Source organism: Phalaenopsis equestris, unplaced genomic scaffold, assembly GCF_001263595.1.
Source record: "Phalaenopsis equestris unplaced genomic scaffold, ASM126359v1 Scaffold000224, whole genome shotgun sequence".
In the NCBI taxonomy this organism is placed as follows: domain Eukaryota; kingdom Viridiplantae; phylum Streptophyta; class Magnoliopsida; order Asparagales; family Orchidaceae; genus Phalaenopsis; species Phalaenopsis equestris.
This window is the reverse complement of record NW_018164666.1, coordinates 2,368,137-2,386,616: the sequence shown is the minus strand read 5'-3', so window position 1 is coordinate 2,386,616 and position 18,480 is coordinate 2,368,137. Positions and strand designations below refer to the sequence as shown.

At 36.6% G+C, this 18,480-nt stretch overlaps 1 protein-coding gene across 1 annotated transcript; it reads right to left on the bottom strand.

Annotated features, from left to right (window-relative positions):
* Positions 1-3,758: 3,758 nt before the first annotated feature.
* Positions 3,759-8,756, bottom strand: LOC110023601 (endoglucanase 22). The gene is made up of 5 exons (XM_020723089.1): positions 8,554-8,756; positions 8,253-8,465; positions 7,418-7,618; positions 6,572-6,826; positions 3,759-4,821 (listed from the first exon to the last, which is right to left on the bottom strand). The coding sequence occupies exons 2-5, from the start codon at positions 8,406-8,408 to the stop codon at positions 4,123-4,125; spliced, it is 1,311 nt and encodes a 436-aa protein (XP_020578748.1). The 5' UTR covers positions 8,409-8,465; positions 8,554-8,756; the 3' UTR covers positions 3,759-4,122.
* Between the last annotated feature and the right edge of the window lie 9,724 nt (positions 8,757-18,480).

Sequence of the window (18,480 nt, the reverse complement as noted above, 5' to 3'; positions counted from 1 at the left end):
CCCCTTGACAATCCACCATCACCTCGTGGTTGTCTTGCTGACCGGTGAATGGAGGGACCAAGAGATTACCGCGCAGCTGACAGCGTCGTATCTACGTCGTTAGTCAAATCAGGTAGACCAAGTAGAAGCACTCGCTTAGCCAGTCATGAGCAGCGCCTTCTCCCAAAATTTTTTAGAAACAGTACCCCTGTCAAAGCTCATGATTCCTTACTTTGATCCCTATAAGGGGACAAGCGACTCAGCCTGCCACCTCGCACTTTTGAGTCGACAGTTGGAGTCTTATAGATCGATGACGTCTTAAAGTGTCAATTTTTCCTGACTATACTGAAAGAAGCCACGCTCTGATGGTTTAATAGTCAATCGGATAGAGTCATCCCATTATTCTTCAAATTTTGGATGCTCCTCCTGGCACACTTTACGTACGTATAGAAGCCAAGGAAGGACACAGAGGCCCTGCTTCAGATCAGGCGAGGTGAGGGAAAAAGCCTAGGAGCTTGCATCACCCACTTCTAAAACAAAATGTTAGAGGCAAAGAACTTGGAGCCTCTCATCGCCTGAACTATGCTAAAATAAGGGATCCACAACAAGCAATTCAAGTATGACCTGAACTTACGTAAGCCGAAAACCTTCACTGAGGTCTTTGAATTAGCAGATGATCACATTGTTGCTGAAGATCACTCAGTACCTGAGAGGCGCCCAAATGAGCCCATGCAAACATGCAATCAGTGCAACATGACACAAGACAGAAGAAAACATACAAAAGATGTTAAGTGACAAATATACTAGGCAGTGTGATCGTAAGAGAATCACATATCCAAGTGGAAACACATTGTGCCATGCACAAGTTCAGTGGCAAAAGAGCATGACTTGTACTAAGCACAGTGTGAGATATATGTGACATTGCTAGGCGATGTCGATGGGAATGAAGTAGCACAACTCTAATGGAAGAGAAATGTGCGAAGGATGGCCTTGTATGACGATCATCCCCTCACGAAGGGCGCAAACATCTATCCCCACACATACAGTGAAGTGTGTGGGAAAGATACTTGTAGGTGCAGGTGCTCAAAGAGAGACCTCAAGTGAGAATGCTAAAGAGACAACCAAATATGTGAAATGCTAAGTAGGATACAAGCCAAACACAAAATCACATGCAATGAAATGTGTATCGTAGAAAGGAAGTCAAAAATGTTTTTTCATACAATGAAGGAGCATGCAATAAGCAAACACCACACTCAACGTGATGCAAAGATGCACAAATGTATACAAGCAATCACATGAAGCAAAGAGATGTAAAACAAGGCATATAAGCATGCAATAGTAACATGAAGTTGGCCAAAAATGTCTAACCAGATCGCAATGATCAATAGATCGGGTCAGGGCAGCAAGTTAAATCTAAGTGATCATGTGATCGGACCAGAGTGCCGATCAAACCTAAAGTAATTGGTCGATCATGTCGGAGCGACCGATTGAAACCAAGTGATCGGACGATCAGACCAGGGCAGCTGATCGAACCCAAGTGATTGGGTGATTGGAACGGGGTTCCCGATCAAACCCAAGTTAATGGGTGATTGGAATAGGACAGCCGATCAAACACAAGTGAATGGGTGATCGAATCGGGGCAGTCGACCAAACCCAAAGGAAAGGGTGATTAAGTTGTGGCGGCAAATCAAACCCAAAAGATAGGGTGATCAAGTCAGTGAGGCGGATCAAAACCATAGGGATCGGCCGATCGTGTCGGGGCGGCCGATCAAACTAAAGAGGTGATTGATCGATCGAGTTGAGACGACGATTGAGCCAAAAGTGATTGGTTGATCGAGTTGGGAAGACGATTAAACCGAAAGTGAACGCACAATCAACATGCAATATGTAAGATGCTATGAATGAACATGCAAGCAATGTAACCCAAATGCATTTGACAGTACACTGAACTTGTCCTGCCTGCCTCGCATAAGACTAGGGTTAGCCATTGATGGAGATGGGTACCAATGCCATATTGCGTGAGGCAACATGACACTCGCTTTTGTTTTCTCGACATAAAATAGATGGTCTCTCCCAAGGAGGACTCTGTACGGTGGAGAGAATAAATATCAAAGGAGATTTTTCGTTAGCACGACCGGTTGGCTTCAAGTGTCCATCCAAATGAAGCCGTTGAAACAAACGGCGAGATTATTACAATCTCGGCATGTGGGAATTTAGAACTAAGGCTTAGAAGGGAAAATCGTTCGGACTCGCAAAGGGAAAAGTCAACAAAAGGCTCCTTAACCTGATAGTTTTCTCTACGCACAAAACTATAGTCCTTAATCCTCTAACATCCAAAGTTAGGGGCTCTAGGAAAGAAAATGTTGGTTGTTAGTATGCTCATGACAACGATTAAAAAATTGAACCGATAGTAGCTTGATCAACATCATAAGAATTTTCTAATTAAAGTGCGCTATACACAAAAATTATGAAATGAAAAAAACAAGCATCTTATATGATAGTGAGTTAAGAAGCTGATAAGCATTAAACACGTTGACAATACATGGAAAATCGTGTGGCTATAAAGGAAACTGATACTAATAAACATGCAACGTATTCAAACGGCATGACTAACAAAGTTGTGCTTAACAATTTTAAATATTGTTAGATATTTATACATATGTAATTAATTGTAAATAATATTTGATTTATTAAAATTATTAAAAAAAAATTTAGCATTATTACATGTAATTATATTTATTTAAATTTTATAAGACTAATTATTGTTATCTAACCTCATTATGGAGTGTATTCCCCATCATTATACTTTCTTTGTTATCTATTCTCTTGTTTCATATTTGTATATTTGTACCCACATTAGGATTAATGAAAATAAAGCTGTATTTTTTTTTATTTTTTATTTTTTGAAACAATATCATAACCAATGTTGCAAATATTCTCTACTCTTTTTCTCACCAAAGGCCTCATGAATATCTGTGAGAATCTCTTTGCTCGGTTGTTCGAGACTCACCAACCTTGCAACCCCCGGTTCACTCGTCGTACTTCAAGTTTCTCACCTCACTTGTCAATTTAAACTCATAGTGATCGATGCATGCAAAGATCTAAAGAAAATGTTGTTATTGTTCTCATCACCTATGTCTCCCTTTATTTTTTTGCACATTTGAAGCACTTTATAAGTTAATAAAACTAACGTTAGCCATCTTCATGTAGAGTAATTAGATTTTTAGTTCGAATCAGTGAATTTCAAGCTATATCAATCACAATTATCTGCCATAAGGTTGTTTAAAAACATAAGCTTTCTCTATTTTTCATTATTGTCAAAGAGTGGAAATAAGCTATTAAAGTTGAAACTCTGGATTAGGCTATTATTCTGTTCAAAGGCGTTAGTTTTCCAAGTGTAAAATTGTTTTTCTTACTATCTTTTTTATATGTTCCTCTTGTAGATGTTTCAATGAGGCCTTTTGGGAAAGAAAGAAGTTAATGGCTCTATAAACCATGCAAACATATTTATACATATAAAATCCAACAATAATAACAAATTCACTGAATAGTTAGTTGGTCTATTTGAATGAGAAAAGTGTCAAAACAATGACTTGACTATTTATATGGGGTCATTTTAGTACTAGAATTTTTAGAAGTGTCAAATTAGTCTCAAGATTTTTTTAATATGTTCAAATAGTCTCCATTAAATGCTATTTTAATCTATTAAAAGAATTTGAAGACCAAATTAATATTTTTATAGACCCTGGGACAAAAATGAATCCCTACAAAAAAAAGCCATAAGATCATATTAACACTTTTCTCCAATTTCAATTGCCACAAACAAACTAAATCAACTACTAAACGCAGCCACAATGATACTCATCCAGACAAACAAATTAACTCTTCTTTCACAAACATTTAAACAGCACATTTAAATCTCCACTCCCACCCATCACCTCTCTCCTAATATCCTAACAGAGCTAGCTCATCTTGACAACCAACCCCTTTTCACAGCATCAATAAAGTCCTCGCAAGGAGATTATTCCCCCTTATGTTAATCTATACTCTATATACTTCTTTTCACTTCAACATATTCCCTATATAAAAAACCTTATGTAAAAATTAATTATATTCTCATCTAATATATTCTGCTCCCAACTTCTACCTTTGTAAACTCCACAATCTTCCTGCATTCTTCTCATTCAGCAAAGGAATCATCTTTTTTCGCTTCTGCGCAAGAGAATACAACTTAGCAAACACACCAACCATTGGCGCTGTATTATACGTGCATGCTTCTGTCTGCATATAGTTCCCACGTTCGTCCTCAAACTCATCTCCCAACCCCGGCCCCCCTACAATCGCTCCCCAAATCACGTTTGGATTCGGCTTTCGCCGCGAATACCATTCATCATACCCCTGCGTGCACCCAATGAATCCATGACTCTCTTTGTAGGACACAATTGAAGCCCCCCTATGATGAACTCTAGTAGGGTACCTCCGCCCGAAACCAACAAAGTAACTCATGCCATGCGGATTGTCGCCCAGGATGTAGTCGGTTTGTCTCTTTGCAAGTTTTATGAGATCAGCTGCTCTGGTTGTTCCATAGTGGCAGCTAAATTGTTTCTTCGAGGAGGCGGCGAGATAGTCAGAGTATATGGTGAGGAGGAAAGCTGCGGTTGAGACGTACTGCATGTTGTTCCATGGGCGGACAAATAAGAGGCCGCCGGGGGTGCGGAGCACGTTGCTGCCATTGTTATTCTTGTTGAGGCATGAGCAGAGGTAATGCTCTGCTTTCTCTTGGTATTGTTTCAACACTTTTTCATGACTCTCCGGCAATGGCTCTTTCTCCAGTAGTAGTATCTGTAAATATCAATGTTATTCGAGTGAGAATTTGAAAAATGGATGAAAGAGACGGCTTGATTTGTAAATAGTAATGTTTACAAATTGTTTATGTGGAGCAAGATCAAAAGGTGTTATGCAACACCTGTGGAGGAGTTGGTACAAAACTTTCTCTACAATTATGAGACTCAAGTTTAAATTACATCATTACCATTAATCATTAATTTCAAACCTATTTATCATTAATGTTCAACTTCCACCACTACATATATATATATATATATATATATAAAGAAATATGTGCCTGATGGCCCCTTAAGGCCGTTTAACGAGCACATATACAGGACAAATGTCTTCTTCATTTGCCATATATCGAAAAGGTTTGTGAAAGCGACTAGAGGGTTTGGATCCTGCTTTGCGATTAGTGTTCGGTATTTTTGTCTCATTGGCAATTGTTTCGGCTTAACATCTTCAGATGACACGTGTATTAAAGCAGATCCAAGGGCTCTCTGAATGACACGTATATTAACCAGGTAGACAAAACGAGGCTTGTGTCGGCCACCGCGGTAAGGCTAAAGGTTAAAATTGTTTATTCGTTCGTTTTTTAAACGTTGTTTGATTATTTATAATAATAATAATAATAATAATAATAATAATGGAAGATTTGCATACATCCCACTCAGTTCTTATATATTTACAAATCAGGCACTTCTATTTTAATTTTTTACATATATAACACATCACTTATACATGAAAAGGTGTGTTACACTTCTCAAAAGTTAAAATGTTGGTATTTTTCATATGAAAGATTTATATCATTACATGGGGTGTAAATGTAAAAAGTAAAGAATAGCTGTTAGATATGTAAATAAACAGAAATTGGGTGGCATATATGTAAATAATAATTACATAATTGAAGATTATGGTGATAAAGTTATGAGGTAGCTTTTTATAAAGATTGGGGAATATTAGAAAATTGTGGTGCTAACAGGTTGTCAATAGATAACACAAACCTTGTTAGAGAATGAAACTAGGGTTAGCATTTGTCATATGATGATGAAAACTACAGTGATCGGTTATACATCGAAAATACCAGCACGAATCTCAAAGAGAACGAATGACAAAGATGAAAGGGTCTCCTCTCGAGGTAAGCATTCAACCGACGATTCAAGACCATGTATGAAGTCACGTCTCCAAACTCGAAATAGATTACAAATGGACCTCTCCCTCGATTTTCACTATGAAAAATTCAGACTTATTCTACTTTCTTTTCATTCTCTTCTACACTCGGCTCTAACTCATTGTGTGATTCACAAATGACTAATTAAGATTCAACAAAGATGGATCTCAAAATGCTTAAGATATATTTTGAAATAAATTACCTTAGTCCTAAATTTTAATTTTTACATATACTTTGTCTTATCTACATATATATATATATATTTATTTATTTATTTTAATAGTTAATTATAATAGGTGGCATAATCATAAAAGTATAGGTGTTCCATATATAAATTCATAGGAATTCAGTGGCATGCACGTAAATTTTTCAAAATCTTTCTTTATTAAACTCGAACTTTCCCACATTCCTGATCGTACCACGCGCCAGCCGAACTGAACGCATGGGCCACTATAATTAAGCGCTCAACAATATAATGTGTGGTAGAGAATTATATAAGCCGACAATAATATAAAAAAATAAAATCCAACATGAGAATATACTAAAAATAATTAAATAAATAAAAAGAAATAATTATAGAGAGAAAATTACCCTTGCAGCCAAAACCTGAATGCCCGCATACTTTAGATCCCAACTAAACTCCCTGATGGCCCACTCCGTCCCACCGAAATTAACGGCATTAGTGACCGCATAATCCAAATACTCTCTCCTCCCCGTGGCTCTGTGTAGCCACAGAGCCGCCCACAGAAGCTCGTCCATGTAGCCGCTCACCGACCCGTAATAGCTTCTCACCTTCTCCACACTCTTATCATAATTTCCTCTGTGCTTATCTCCAAACTCGAACAGCTGCATTTTAACTATTATATATAACCCTCCAATAAATGCATCCATGTATTCAATATTATTTATCTATTTATTGATTGAGTAAAATGTTAAAATAATCTCCGATTATTTACATGAGGCCGTTTTAGTCTCAAAGGTTAAAAAAAAGTGTCAAAATAATCTCAACTATTTTAAAATTGAACTCTAATAGTCCTTAGTGAGGGCTAAAATTAAAAAAAATCTCAAAATTATTTTGACACTTCTATAAATATATCTATATATCTAATATTATAATTATATATTTACTGGTTGAGTAAAGTACCGGAATAATCCTATTTATATGAGGTATTTTTCGTCCCATAATTTATAGAAATGTCAAAATAATTTCTTATTATGTTAAGAACCAGCAGTAATAGTTTTTAATGAGAACTATTCCAGCGTCAATTTAAATATTTTGCGGACTATTTTGACATATTTATAAACTATGAGATTTAAAATGGCCCTATGTAAATAGATCGGGACTATTCGACAGTTTCATAAACTCTGGAAATAAAAACGATATTGTGTAAATAGCCTGAGACTATTTTGACACTTTACTGTTTATTTATTTATTACCTGTTCTGCATGATGTAAGAGAAGATCAGAGTAATGTGGGTGGGACTTTCTGAAAACGAGGGAGGCGGCGGCCATGGCGGCCGCCGTCTCTCCTGCGAGATCTGAACCGGGTTTATTTGAGTCAATTTTGTAGGCTTGTCTTGGGGTTGTCATGTCCTCGGGCCGTTGCCAGCAGTAGTGGTCAGTGTCACCATCACCCACCTAAATCAACAATGTATAGAAATATTGAGCAAATTAAAAGACTTTAAAGCTTTGTACTTTGATTCAAAACTGGTTGGAATTCGAATTTAGACATGAGAAGTTGGATGGATTCTACAATATATTACATTTATACCACCCCACTTCTTATGTATTTACATTTCCAACACCTAAATTTAAATTTTGCAATAAAACTTTAAAAGTTTTCTTATCACATCAAGTACATCTTTTTATGCATAGGAAATATAGCATGAAGGTAAAAAATCAAACTCTAGGCATTAGACATATAAATATATAGGGACTGTACCGTGGCATGTGTGAAAATCTTCCCATAAAAAATATCAAAATTTTTGTAGTAAACATATCAATAAATAAGAATTATATATAATATTTGTAAGTTTTATCTCTTTTTTCTAATAATTAATTCGAACATATTTGACATGCATTTTTTAATTTATAAGAGCGAATATTGCATGCATCTCTTGCACGTACAGACTGTAATATTTATAAGACCGCCACAATATCACCATAATAATATCCAAACTAATAATCTAGTATTACTTTTTGTTTTTTTTGAAAAACAGAGTGTCAAACTTCTGCGAAAAATGCAAATAAGAATGCATCGATGTGCGCGCACCTCAGCCCAAAGAACATTAGCCTCCGTATGCGCTTTTAGGAAGTAATCGGTCCCCCATTTGATGGCCTCCAACACATACCTCTCCTCGCCGGCGGCGACTATTTCCTCGCCGTACTCCGCCGCGCTCCACGACAGCATGGTCACCGTAAACGCCATAGGAAGACCGAACTTAACATGATCCCCTGCATCGTAGTACCCTCCGATCAGATCCACCTGCAAATTCACCGCAAAACTTCACATTATCGATTCTCACGGCGAACAATCAATGAATCAGAGAGGAGGAGCAGAGGAAAACAGACGCCTTGCTGCAAGCCGTCGGAGAGGCCGGAGTGGTGGCGCCAGGCGGAGCGTTGGGTGTGGGGGAGATGGCCGGAGCGCTGCGATTCGAAGTAAAGGAGGGATTTTGAAAGGGCTGATTTGTAGTTGAAGGGCGCGGAGGTGGTGGGAGTGGGGAGGCGGAGGAGGAGGAGGAGGAGGATGAGGAGGGTTGGGAAGGGAACAATGGAGGTGGGGAGGAGGGGGCGGGGATTTTAACAAATAGGGAAACAGGCCATGTGACTGTCTGGTGCTTAGAAAGCACAATGTGCGGGAAATTTGGAGGAAGGGGTCAAAATGAAGGGGAGGAAGGGGAGGAGAGATACATTTTTCAAATCTACTCTCCGTTATTTTAAAATATATTAGGGGTATAAATTGGATGCATTTTAATTTTGTGTAAAATAATGTTATATATTAACTCTGTATATAATATTTTCTTGCAATTTATTAATCTTATTTTTAAAATTTCTTGACATTTTCCTAAAAAAATAAAGGATTGTTCAGGAGATTTAATTTTTATGTATCCATATGCCTACTATTTAAACTTATATCTATATGTGCGTGCGCGTCACCTTATTTATGCATGTAAATATGCATTTTATTTTTTAAAATTAAAATAGAGATATTTTTAGATTAAATGAAAATAGAGATATTTTTAGATTAAATGATGAAAAAAAAAAACTAAAATTCAAGTATTAGATATGTAAATACATTAATCATTGGATGGTATGTATGTAAATGCTTCTTTATGTGGTCTAATTATTGTGTGCGGAGGGCATACGCAGAGTTGTGTGCGCTCTCCGATCATAGTCGTGCGCATCGCGGCCGTATGACAGTGGGTCTCATTGTCATACAGTCGCGATGCGCACGGCTGTGATCGGAGAGCGCACACAACAATCGCTCCTTTATGTGAGGTGGACTGAGTGGTGTTAAAAGAGTAGAGAGGTCAAACTGCCCGGGCCCTAAATTGAGTTCTATTTTTCCAAATTAGTCAAATTTAAGTAAATATATTTGACCAAAGCCATATTTATAATATAATTTTGTCTTAAAAAAATGCAAAAAAATTATATTTAGTTTGTTTGAGCCTCGGCGGAATTGCGGAAAGAATGAGGAATAGGAAAGAGAGGGAAATTAAATTATTGTTTTAATTATTTGACTTTTTTTAATCTTAATATTAGCGGTATCAAGGCCCGAAACTGCATGACATTTTCATTGTTGAAATTAAAAAAATAATAATTAAAAAATAATAGCAGTTAAATAGGATGTACGGGCCGGGTTCAGGTTTGATCGGAAATTGACCCAATTAACAATGGACCAATAACCTGACTTAAATATTTGAAGGGATCGAAAAACTTAAATCCATCTTCAACATGATTGATCGAAAGCAATTCCGATTGAATATAACATAGTAGTTATTTTGGATCCAATTTGTGTCAATGTGGACTCAAGTTGAAGTCAATTTTTCGAGTTGGTCAATCATATTCGAATAAATTTGAGGTGGAGAGTCAATTTGTATATGAGCCTAAAGAATTAAATGTGTTGTGATTTTAAATCCGTTCTCAACCAAAAAATTAATCTGATCAACCCAACACGAGCTTTCGAGTAAAGTTGATGTGTCAGGTCAATTATTGACATAGTTAAATTATGTTCCAATTTTATAGTTAAAGGGTGCATTGAATATTATTGAAACTGAGATTGTTTGTGAATCACACCCAAAAAAATAGAACATAAGTTTGTGTGTGTGTGCCTGTGTGTGTGAGAGAGAGAGATGAACATTAATCGATGTTGTTCAATAGTATTGATTCTTCATTAAATCTTTCCCTTAATTATAGGGGAGGTAGTATAATAGTGACATTAGATTTTTAACTTCATTTGAAGAGGATCTATATTGGCTTATCGTCATGTTGTCTTCTGGCTCAACTGACTCAACTTAGCTGACTCGAATCGATGGGGTCAGCTAAGTCAATTAAGCTTAATTAGTAGGGTCCAGTTGATAGAACTAACCTGGTTGGCTATCTTTGGTCCCTAGTGACGAGTCTGTGGGTCACAGCGGGATGTTTAGATATACTTTGTGGAAATGGCTTTTCCATTTGGTCGACTATATTGCAAGATATGTTTTTGATGGTCTGTCAGATCACATGCTCATCTTCTGGACGAAATTGAAAGTTTCTTTGTCCGGGTGGTAAGGATTCAACAAGGTGAGGAGATGTGAGGCATGTTGGCACATATGAAGAAGATAGAAGAGATGTTGATGACACTTCAACAAACTCCACTGTAGTTGTCCCGACCTTTGTTATGTGCTATGGGTAGGAAGGGATCTCATGGACCATGGATTCGTTCAAATACTTGTTCTCATTCTAGGTTGGACTAAATGAATTTGTCTTGTTCTTCCTGATCAACAAATTACAACTGTTGTGATTGAAGAATAAGATAAGGTACTTGAAGCATCAATTATGCTTTGCTTCCTCCCCACGGGGTTGTTCATCCACATAATCCCATCTAGGGACCTTTTAAATGTGAAGAGGAAGGGAATTAGTGAGGGTATTGCTCGACGCCAGCAAGATTGAAAGAAACAAGCTTTCGGTTCACCATTACATATAGTTGGTACTTGTCAACAAGGTGCTACAGCCTAACATCTTTGGGTCAATGATCGAGGATGAGTGAAAAGCCTTCGACATAGAAAGAATAGAACTTCATCGCTCCAATGAAAATCTAATGTGCCAACAAAACCAACTCAGGGAGTTATGACAGTACTTGTAAGTGTCGCTATCTGGGCATTTGAAGTCAGATCGGATTTTGCCTCCACCATTTTCTTTGAAGTGCTTCAAGTGACAATGAGGGAAGAAGACATACCATAGAGAGCTGGAGTATAATTATCACAACCGTAAATTACTCTTCACGAGGTATACTTGAAAGAGGGTGAGAGTTTGCTAGTGTTCTTTTGAGAGAAAACCAATGTGTGCATAATGGCATGCACTCAAAGTGGGTGGTGCTTTCTTGGTTCTATTTAAAGACTCGGAGTTGCCAACTAGTCTATTTATATGTCATCATATAGTTTTTTTATTCGAACAAATATCCCTCCCAAATTATATCAATGATTCAAATAATAGATGAATCGAAAGGAAGAATATTTGACAGCAAATAGATAAAAAAATAAGAAGAAATAAGTTAAAGACTTATCTATAAGACCCTCATGTGATGGGTCGACAATATATGTTCGAACATGATCAAATCGAAGTGCCTAGAAACAAAACATCTAAGAAGAGAATCTCTTAAAAAGTCACTCGTAACCAGAGAATAAAAGATCATTTTTTATGGGGTCAAGAGTCTCCCAGAGGGACGTATTCATCTGGTTTATTAAAACTTGGTGAATACCTAAGAATATTCTCAATAACAAGAGTTTCACTTGTATCATCATAAACTTGGAGAATAAGTCATCAAATGGTGACTATTCCATATGGGAATAACTCGATGCTTCAAAGTTTTCACTAAGCCGCATGATAGAGAGTTAATCTCTCACATCCAAAATGGATAGCGGCTCGTCGACATCAAAATCTATGAAATAACCAAATCATCTCGACAGGGTTATCCCTATACGTCAGAGCTCACCGGGGCATAGGGCAGAGGGTGAATCCCCGTATTCTAAACGAGCAACAACTCATCAGTAATTGGGTCATCAAGGTGATTTCAACGAGTCAAAGGAGCAATATGGCTCAAAGGGGCTCAACAAGAGGAGTGTAAAGTAATCCTAAAAAGAAGAGATAGCTGGGTTGGAGTATCATGAACTCGTCATCCCAAACTACTAGGACCCTGTGTCAACATGTCCGTGAAGGTACTCGATTCAAAAAATTTAACAGGCACGTCATTTTTCCAGCATGTATGTCATCGTTATTATTGACGTATGAACTGTCAGTTATACGAACTGATGATTACTAACGACTCAAATTTTCTGAAAAAAAAACTACGACATTAAGTTGTCGAATAACCGTCATTATCACGATATCAGTCGGTTTTGGAATTACCGATAACGGTTTTACTTACTAGCATAAAACCGCCGTTAACATTAAAAATGACGATTTTTCTCACCAAACAATAGATTTTGGCCGTAAAAAAAAAAAAACATAAAATTCTTATAGTGGTGCTTCAATGCATTTCTATCGTATTAAGTTTTTGACACCGTTGATAAGAAACAACATTAAATTGCTAATTTTACGAAAATCTTAATTGAACCATTAGAGTTTAGATTTGAAAGTTATTATGATTTATGACGTACTTCTTCTGTAAGTTGCGTGAAAACTTTTGTGTTAGAAAATCCAAGAAAATATTTTTTTTTCTTGTGTTCATTTTCTGTATCATCTCCTACTTTACTTCATTTTCTGTGAATATTGCTCGTGTATTTCGTTTTTCAGCTAATTTAGGGTCTCACACTTGCTCGTTCTAAACTTGTATGCATAGGACTGGACTAGCAACTTGTTTCTTACATCCTTTAATTAGAGAGAACCATTAAAAAAACTCAGAATAGTTATAAAACTCAACAAGTATTTAGGAGAGATGACAAATCCTCACGAAGAGAATATCATGCCACCACTTAGAGAGTTTCATTATTCGTATCTAGATTATTATTTTCATCTTGTAAACCTCTTGATAGCTTTGTAAAAATCTAAATTTTAATAAAATAAATTCTGAATAACTAATTTAAATTATTATTTCATCAAATACACCAATAAATAATTCAGATTATTTTAATTAATAATATAATATAATAGACAACCCCAGTAATTTCTATCCATTTTTAAATGCACTTATAGCATTTTTTTTTTAATTAAAAAATATATAATTGCTACATAATTACACGTATTTTATGGCTCAAGGGCAATTGAGATATTTGGTTTTAGGGTTTAGGGTCATTAGTGAGGGTGTGGTTTAGATAATTAAATACTGTATTTTTAATGCATTTTCTTAATTAATTAAATATTTATCGCTTATTTTATGTGCATAATTATTCATCATTAATTATCTGTTTACAGACAAAAATGACGTCATGCTAAGAATGAAAGTATGGGGCCTAGAAAGGCGATTTTTTCTTAGATATATATATCCGATCATTAGAAAATATTATTGTTCGTGTTTGATTCGCTTATATTTTGAACAAAAAAAAAAAATTGTTCGAGTTTGACTCATTTGCTTAACGAGTCGAACACAAGCTGTTAAGGGTGTAAACGAGCAGAGCTTGAGCGAGTCCAGATTCGACTTGCTAAAAAATTATCATTGTTCGTGTTTGTCTCAATTATATATCGAGCTCATAAATTATTTGTGTTTGACTCACTTGTTTATCTAATTGAACAAGCGTTATTTACGAATAGTGAGCTACTCTGTCAACCCTATCGCACGGCCACATAATGTTAAGAGTATGACGAGATTTAAATATTATTGTTTATATTAAAATATTCACTTAAAAAATATATATTTTTTTATTCTATTATTAATTATTAATTTTAATTAATTATAAATCTTTGTAGCATTGTAATCAGTTTAATTGTTTAAAAATCTCTCTCTCTCTCTTTCTATCTCACATTTAATTTTATTTAATCATACGCTATTCAACAAAAATTATAAGAGATATTGTTAATTTTAAAAATATATGGAAGTATATGCCAAATTAAAAAAACAAATTATTGTCATAATTCCCGGCTTTTACGCCGCCGCTTGAGCGGCTTCGGCAACTCTGTGGTTGATGGTGCAATTTGTTGTCGGTGCAACTGCCACGTGTCATTTCAGGATGATCCGGACAATGGGTCCTACTTTTTTGTTTTAGTTCTGTTATTTTTTTTTTTATTTTTTTTTTTGGCAGAAAATTCATGGAATTTGCATGTCTATAATGAAGGAAAAATTACCTGCATGCCATCCAATTCTTCTGTTTTTACATCTCTAACATTTAAAGTTTTATATTTTTTATATTTTATGCAACAAATTTCATATTTCACTTCATTGCATGGAAACAGAGTCACGACGATAAAGTGATATTTAACATCTCAATATTGCACGAAGAGTTGAAGGTACAACACACACATAATTTTGAGTGGGATTCAAAATATCGTATTTAGTGTATCACCAAACTGTCGAAGGTGCTCCCTTTTTCCTCGTATTTCTTTGTTCATTTTTAGAATATTTTCACATAGAACATCTAGTTGTCTCTTACATCTCTATTTGTGTACTAAGGCTTGAGATTTATCTGTTGTCGTGAATTTTCTGACACGTTACAATACTGATGACTATAATTGTTATGTTAGCTTAATAATTTGAGTGGTAGGGATGCAAATATGAATTTTGAGTGTTAGAGATGTAAATGCATAAGAATTGTATGTAATGCATGTAAATGCCACTATGATTAGATTGAGGAATAAAATGAATAATGAGATAAATTAGATATATTTTATTACATTTATTGTATTTTCTATCCAACACAATTAGTTAATTTGCAGGCATGCACTCATTTCTGCACCGAGTTATCCTCCAACTAGCTTTTATAAAATACTGAAAAATAAATAAATGATTATATATTGGCTCATATTTTAATTAATTTGAATTTATTTTGAAAAGGGTTTAAATATATAAATTTTAATGAAGTGCTTGTGTGTATATATATATATATTAGGGGTTAGATGTAGGAATGGCATGACATGTGTTTAAATTTCAGCTAAAATACCTAATTCAATATGGAAAATGTCTTCCTATTTGAAATATTATTTGGGGGCCCATTTGTTGAAGCAATTGGGTCCAGATCCAATATGCACATAGACCGTGGGGGCATGCATTTAATGCCGCAGGATGCGGCGGGGACCATGTGCTTGAAGATTCGTGTTTCCCTGAAAATTATCAAGTGCTTGCACAATTCTTGATGTATAATTTTACCAAAGTTATCGTTGGATGGGATTTACAATTGATTAAATTCTATTAGCAACCCTCCGGCCCACTAACTTTCGGAAATGAAATACATTGTTGTGGTGCATAAATTTATGACATTAAAATAAGATAATTATAAAAAAAGATATTATGTATTTATGTAAATACATAAGAATGGGTGGTATGTACGTAAATTCTCTAATCTTTTATTATTACTATTTTGAAATTTGATCATATCTCATTAAAATACGAGAGAGTTAGAGTCCAGTAAAACAAAAATATTTGCCTACAGAAATCGTTCATAGAGTTGCGTACATTTTATGTTATTCGGAGGGTATAACTAGGTTACACTTAAGTTATTCCCCCTCTTAATTCTTCCTGTAACCTAAATGTAATCTAGTTGTACTCTCTGAATAACTTAAAATGTACCGAACTTTGAGTACACAAATATTTCTCCTAGTAAAGAAGGATGAGAGAGAACAATAAAGAAAATTGGCTAAAATATTTGACCTATTTAGCTTTCTCCTCAAGAATTTAACAGAAGCTTCATGCTAAAATCATTTAGAAAGGAAACTTCACATAACATTCATGAGCCAAATCAATAATCAAGAGATAAAATTAAAACGGTTTGAGACTATAGGCGTGATATACTGACTGAGTTCCCCGTAATAGTGTGTCAGTTGATTCCAACCGAACTATCGGTCGCTGGATGACCGACTTGGATCATATTCTTGTAGCCTGATGGCGTGATTGTCTGGGCATCGTCCTGAGTCTCTTGATTGCTTGGAGATTCGTGTCGACAATTTTGATGCATACATATTAGTTTCCTAAGTTTTTATGCTCCTTGACAGCTACGATAAGAACATAGAAACTAATAAACAATTATTGACATACAACAAAGTCATTAATCGATTGAATAATTGACTTCCCTCAGGGTTTCATGCCCGGTGCACTCTATAAATTGTTGTTAGCTTTTCCTTGTGTAACCAAGGAGCATTATGGTTGATAGTTTGAGCGGGGTCATTGTGGATCCTCAAAGGCTAGCAAAGGCCGATTTTTGGGTTCCTCCTTCTGCAAAGAGGAAGAGATTATGAAGAAATAAAAAATGATTATGGACCGAAGCTGCTTCGATCGACGTGGTCGACTTGTCTAATCGCACAGAGGTACATTTGCTAGGAAACCCTGGAGTTGGGCCAGATTCAAACACAAGCACCTAGTTTTGGCGAGACTGCACCAATGCAGAGGTTACGATCAGGGTTTTGTAACCCGAGTCAATGGCGGTCAAACTAACAATGCCACTGACATGCTCCGTGATGTCGTTCGGTTATGTGGCACGAGGTTATGTCTGGCTGATACAGATAGTCCATGACATAGACCATTGACGAGGTTGCTTCATACGGGCTCGTGCCTTAAACTTAAGGCCTTTACAGACGAATTTCACGATTAAAACCATCATGCTCAACGACACATTTATAGTTCACCTTCTCAAGCTCTTTTGAGACACATTCGCGACCCTTACAGAGGTATCAATATCGTAATTGGTCATATCCGAGCCTCGAGAGATTCCAACAAAGCTCGAAGCCCCTTTGACAGATTTTTTCAGAAGCCAAAATTTTCCGGGGTCTAGTGTAACCACACTTGATTCTGGCATGACCACGCCTAATATCGTGTGCGATCACGCTACAGCCTCCCCAAAGCGCTCCAAGTCTCTCAACCGACATGATCAATGCCGAGGAGGGAGTGACCGCATCGGCCAGACAAAGCACCTGACGTAATTACGCAGGGCCTTAGACGTAGCCACACCAGACCCCGATCTGCGACACTGTAAATTGTGGTGTGACCACGTCCGAACCAAGCGTAGCCACGCCGCTAGAACCTGTTTAACAATTTTTTACCTCCGGGCCCCGGTTTTCCGCCGGTGAGAAGACCATTACCAGGAGTTCTCCTCCTTTTGCCTTTGTTCTCCACCCTTAAATGGAATAAAAAAGCATTTCAGGACCATGTTAAATGGGGAAGGTGGCTTTAGGTAAGCCCTTAAAGGAGGTTTAACCATGTGAATGGGACTCATTTTAATTGGATCATCAACCGTTGGAATTAGTGGTTTAAGGAAAGCTAAGAAAGGCTTTGGAGGAGGAGAGCTTGAAGATCTTGGAGTTTCTTTTCTCCATTCTTCTTCTTTTTTTTTTTAATTCTTCTTCATCTTCTTCCTTCCCTTCATTGTTTCTCTTTTTCCGACCACTGCCACGCCGAAGAAAATAGAGGGAAGAGGGAGATCTTGCTCAGAACTTTGACAGAGTCTCCTTTAAGGAGAGAGCATCTTCATTCTTGGGAGCAAGATTTTCGCTAGAGCTCTAGGCATTATTGGAATCTCCTTCTTGAGGAGAGCTTCGTCTTTATAGGGAGAAGGACCTTCGCCAGAGTTCGTGACATCGTCAGAATCTCCTCATGGGGAAAGCTTCACTGTTCTTTAGAGAAGATCTTAGGCCATAGCTTAAAACCTCGCCGACCTCGCCGGTCTATCCTACCATTTGTTGACCTCACTTTTGGTTGAGGTTTAGTTTTCTTTAGTTTTCTTTTTGGTTGAGGTTTAGTTTTCTTCTTTAGTAGCCTAGGGTCTAGCCAAAGGACTTTCCTGTTGACAATTCCTGGAGAACTAGAAAAAGAACCCTCACAATTAGAAAGTCTACACTCCTCTTCGCTCAACTTGAAGTTTCACATATTGATCATAACCTCTAACACTTAATAGGTGGGTTCAGTATGAGGAAGCTCAAGATGACTCCCCATAGAACTGATTGACCTTAGGGTTGACTTTGGGTGTTGGTCTTGAGCTTGTTTACTCACTTACATTAACTCTCACCCACAATCACTCACAACCCTAAATCCAAAAAATTATTGATTTTGATATCTTGATCTTTTGGGAAACTCATGTTGATGGTCCCCTAAACCCAATAGCCCTATGTTATGGTTTAGCTAAGACCATTATATAGAGGACCCAAATGGGGTTTCCATT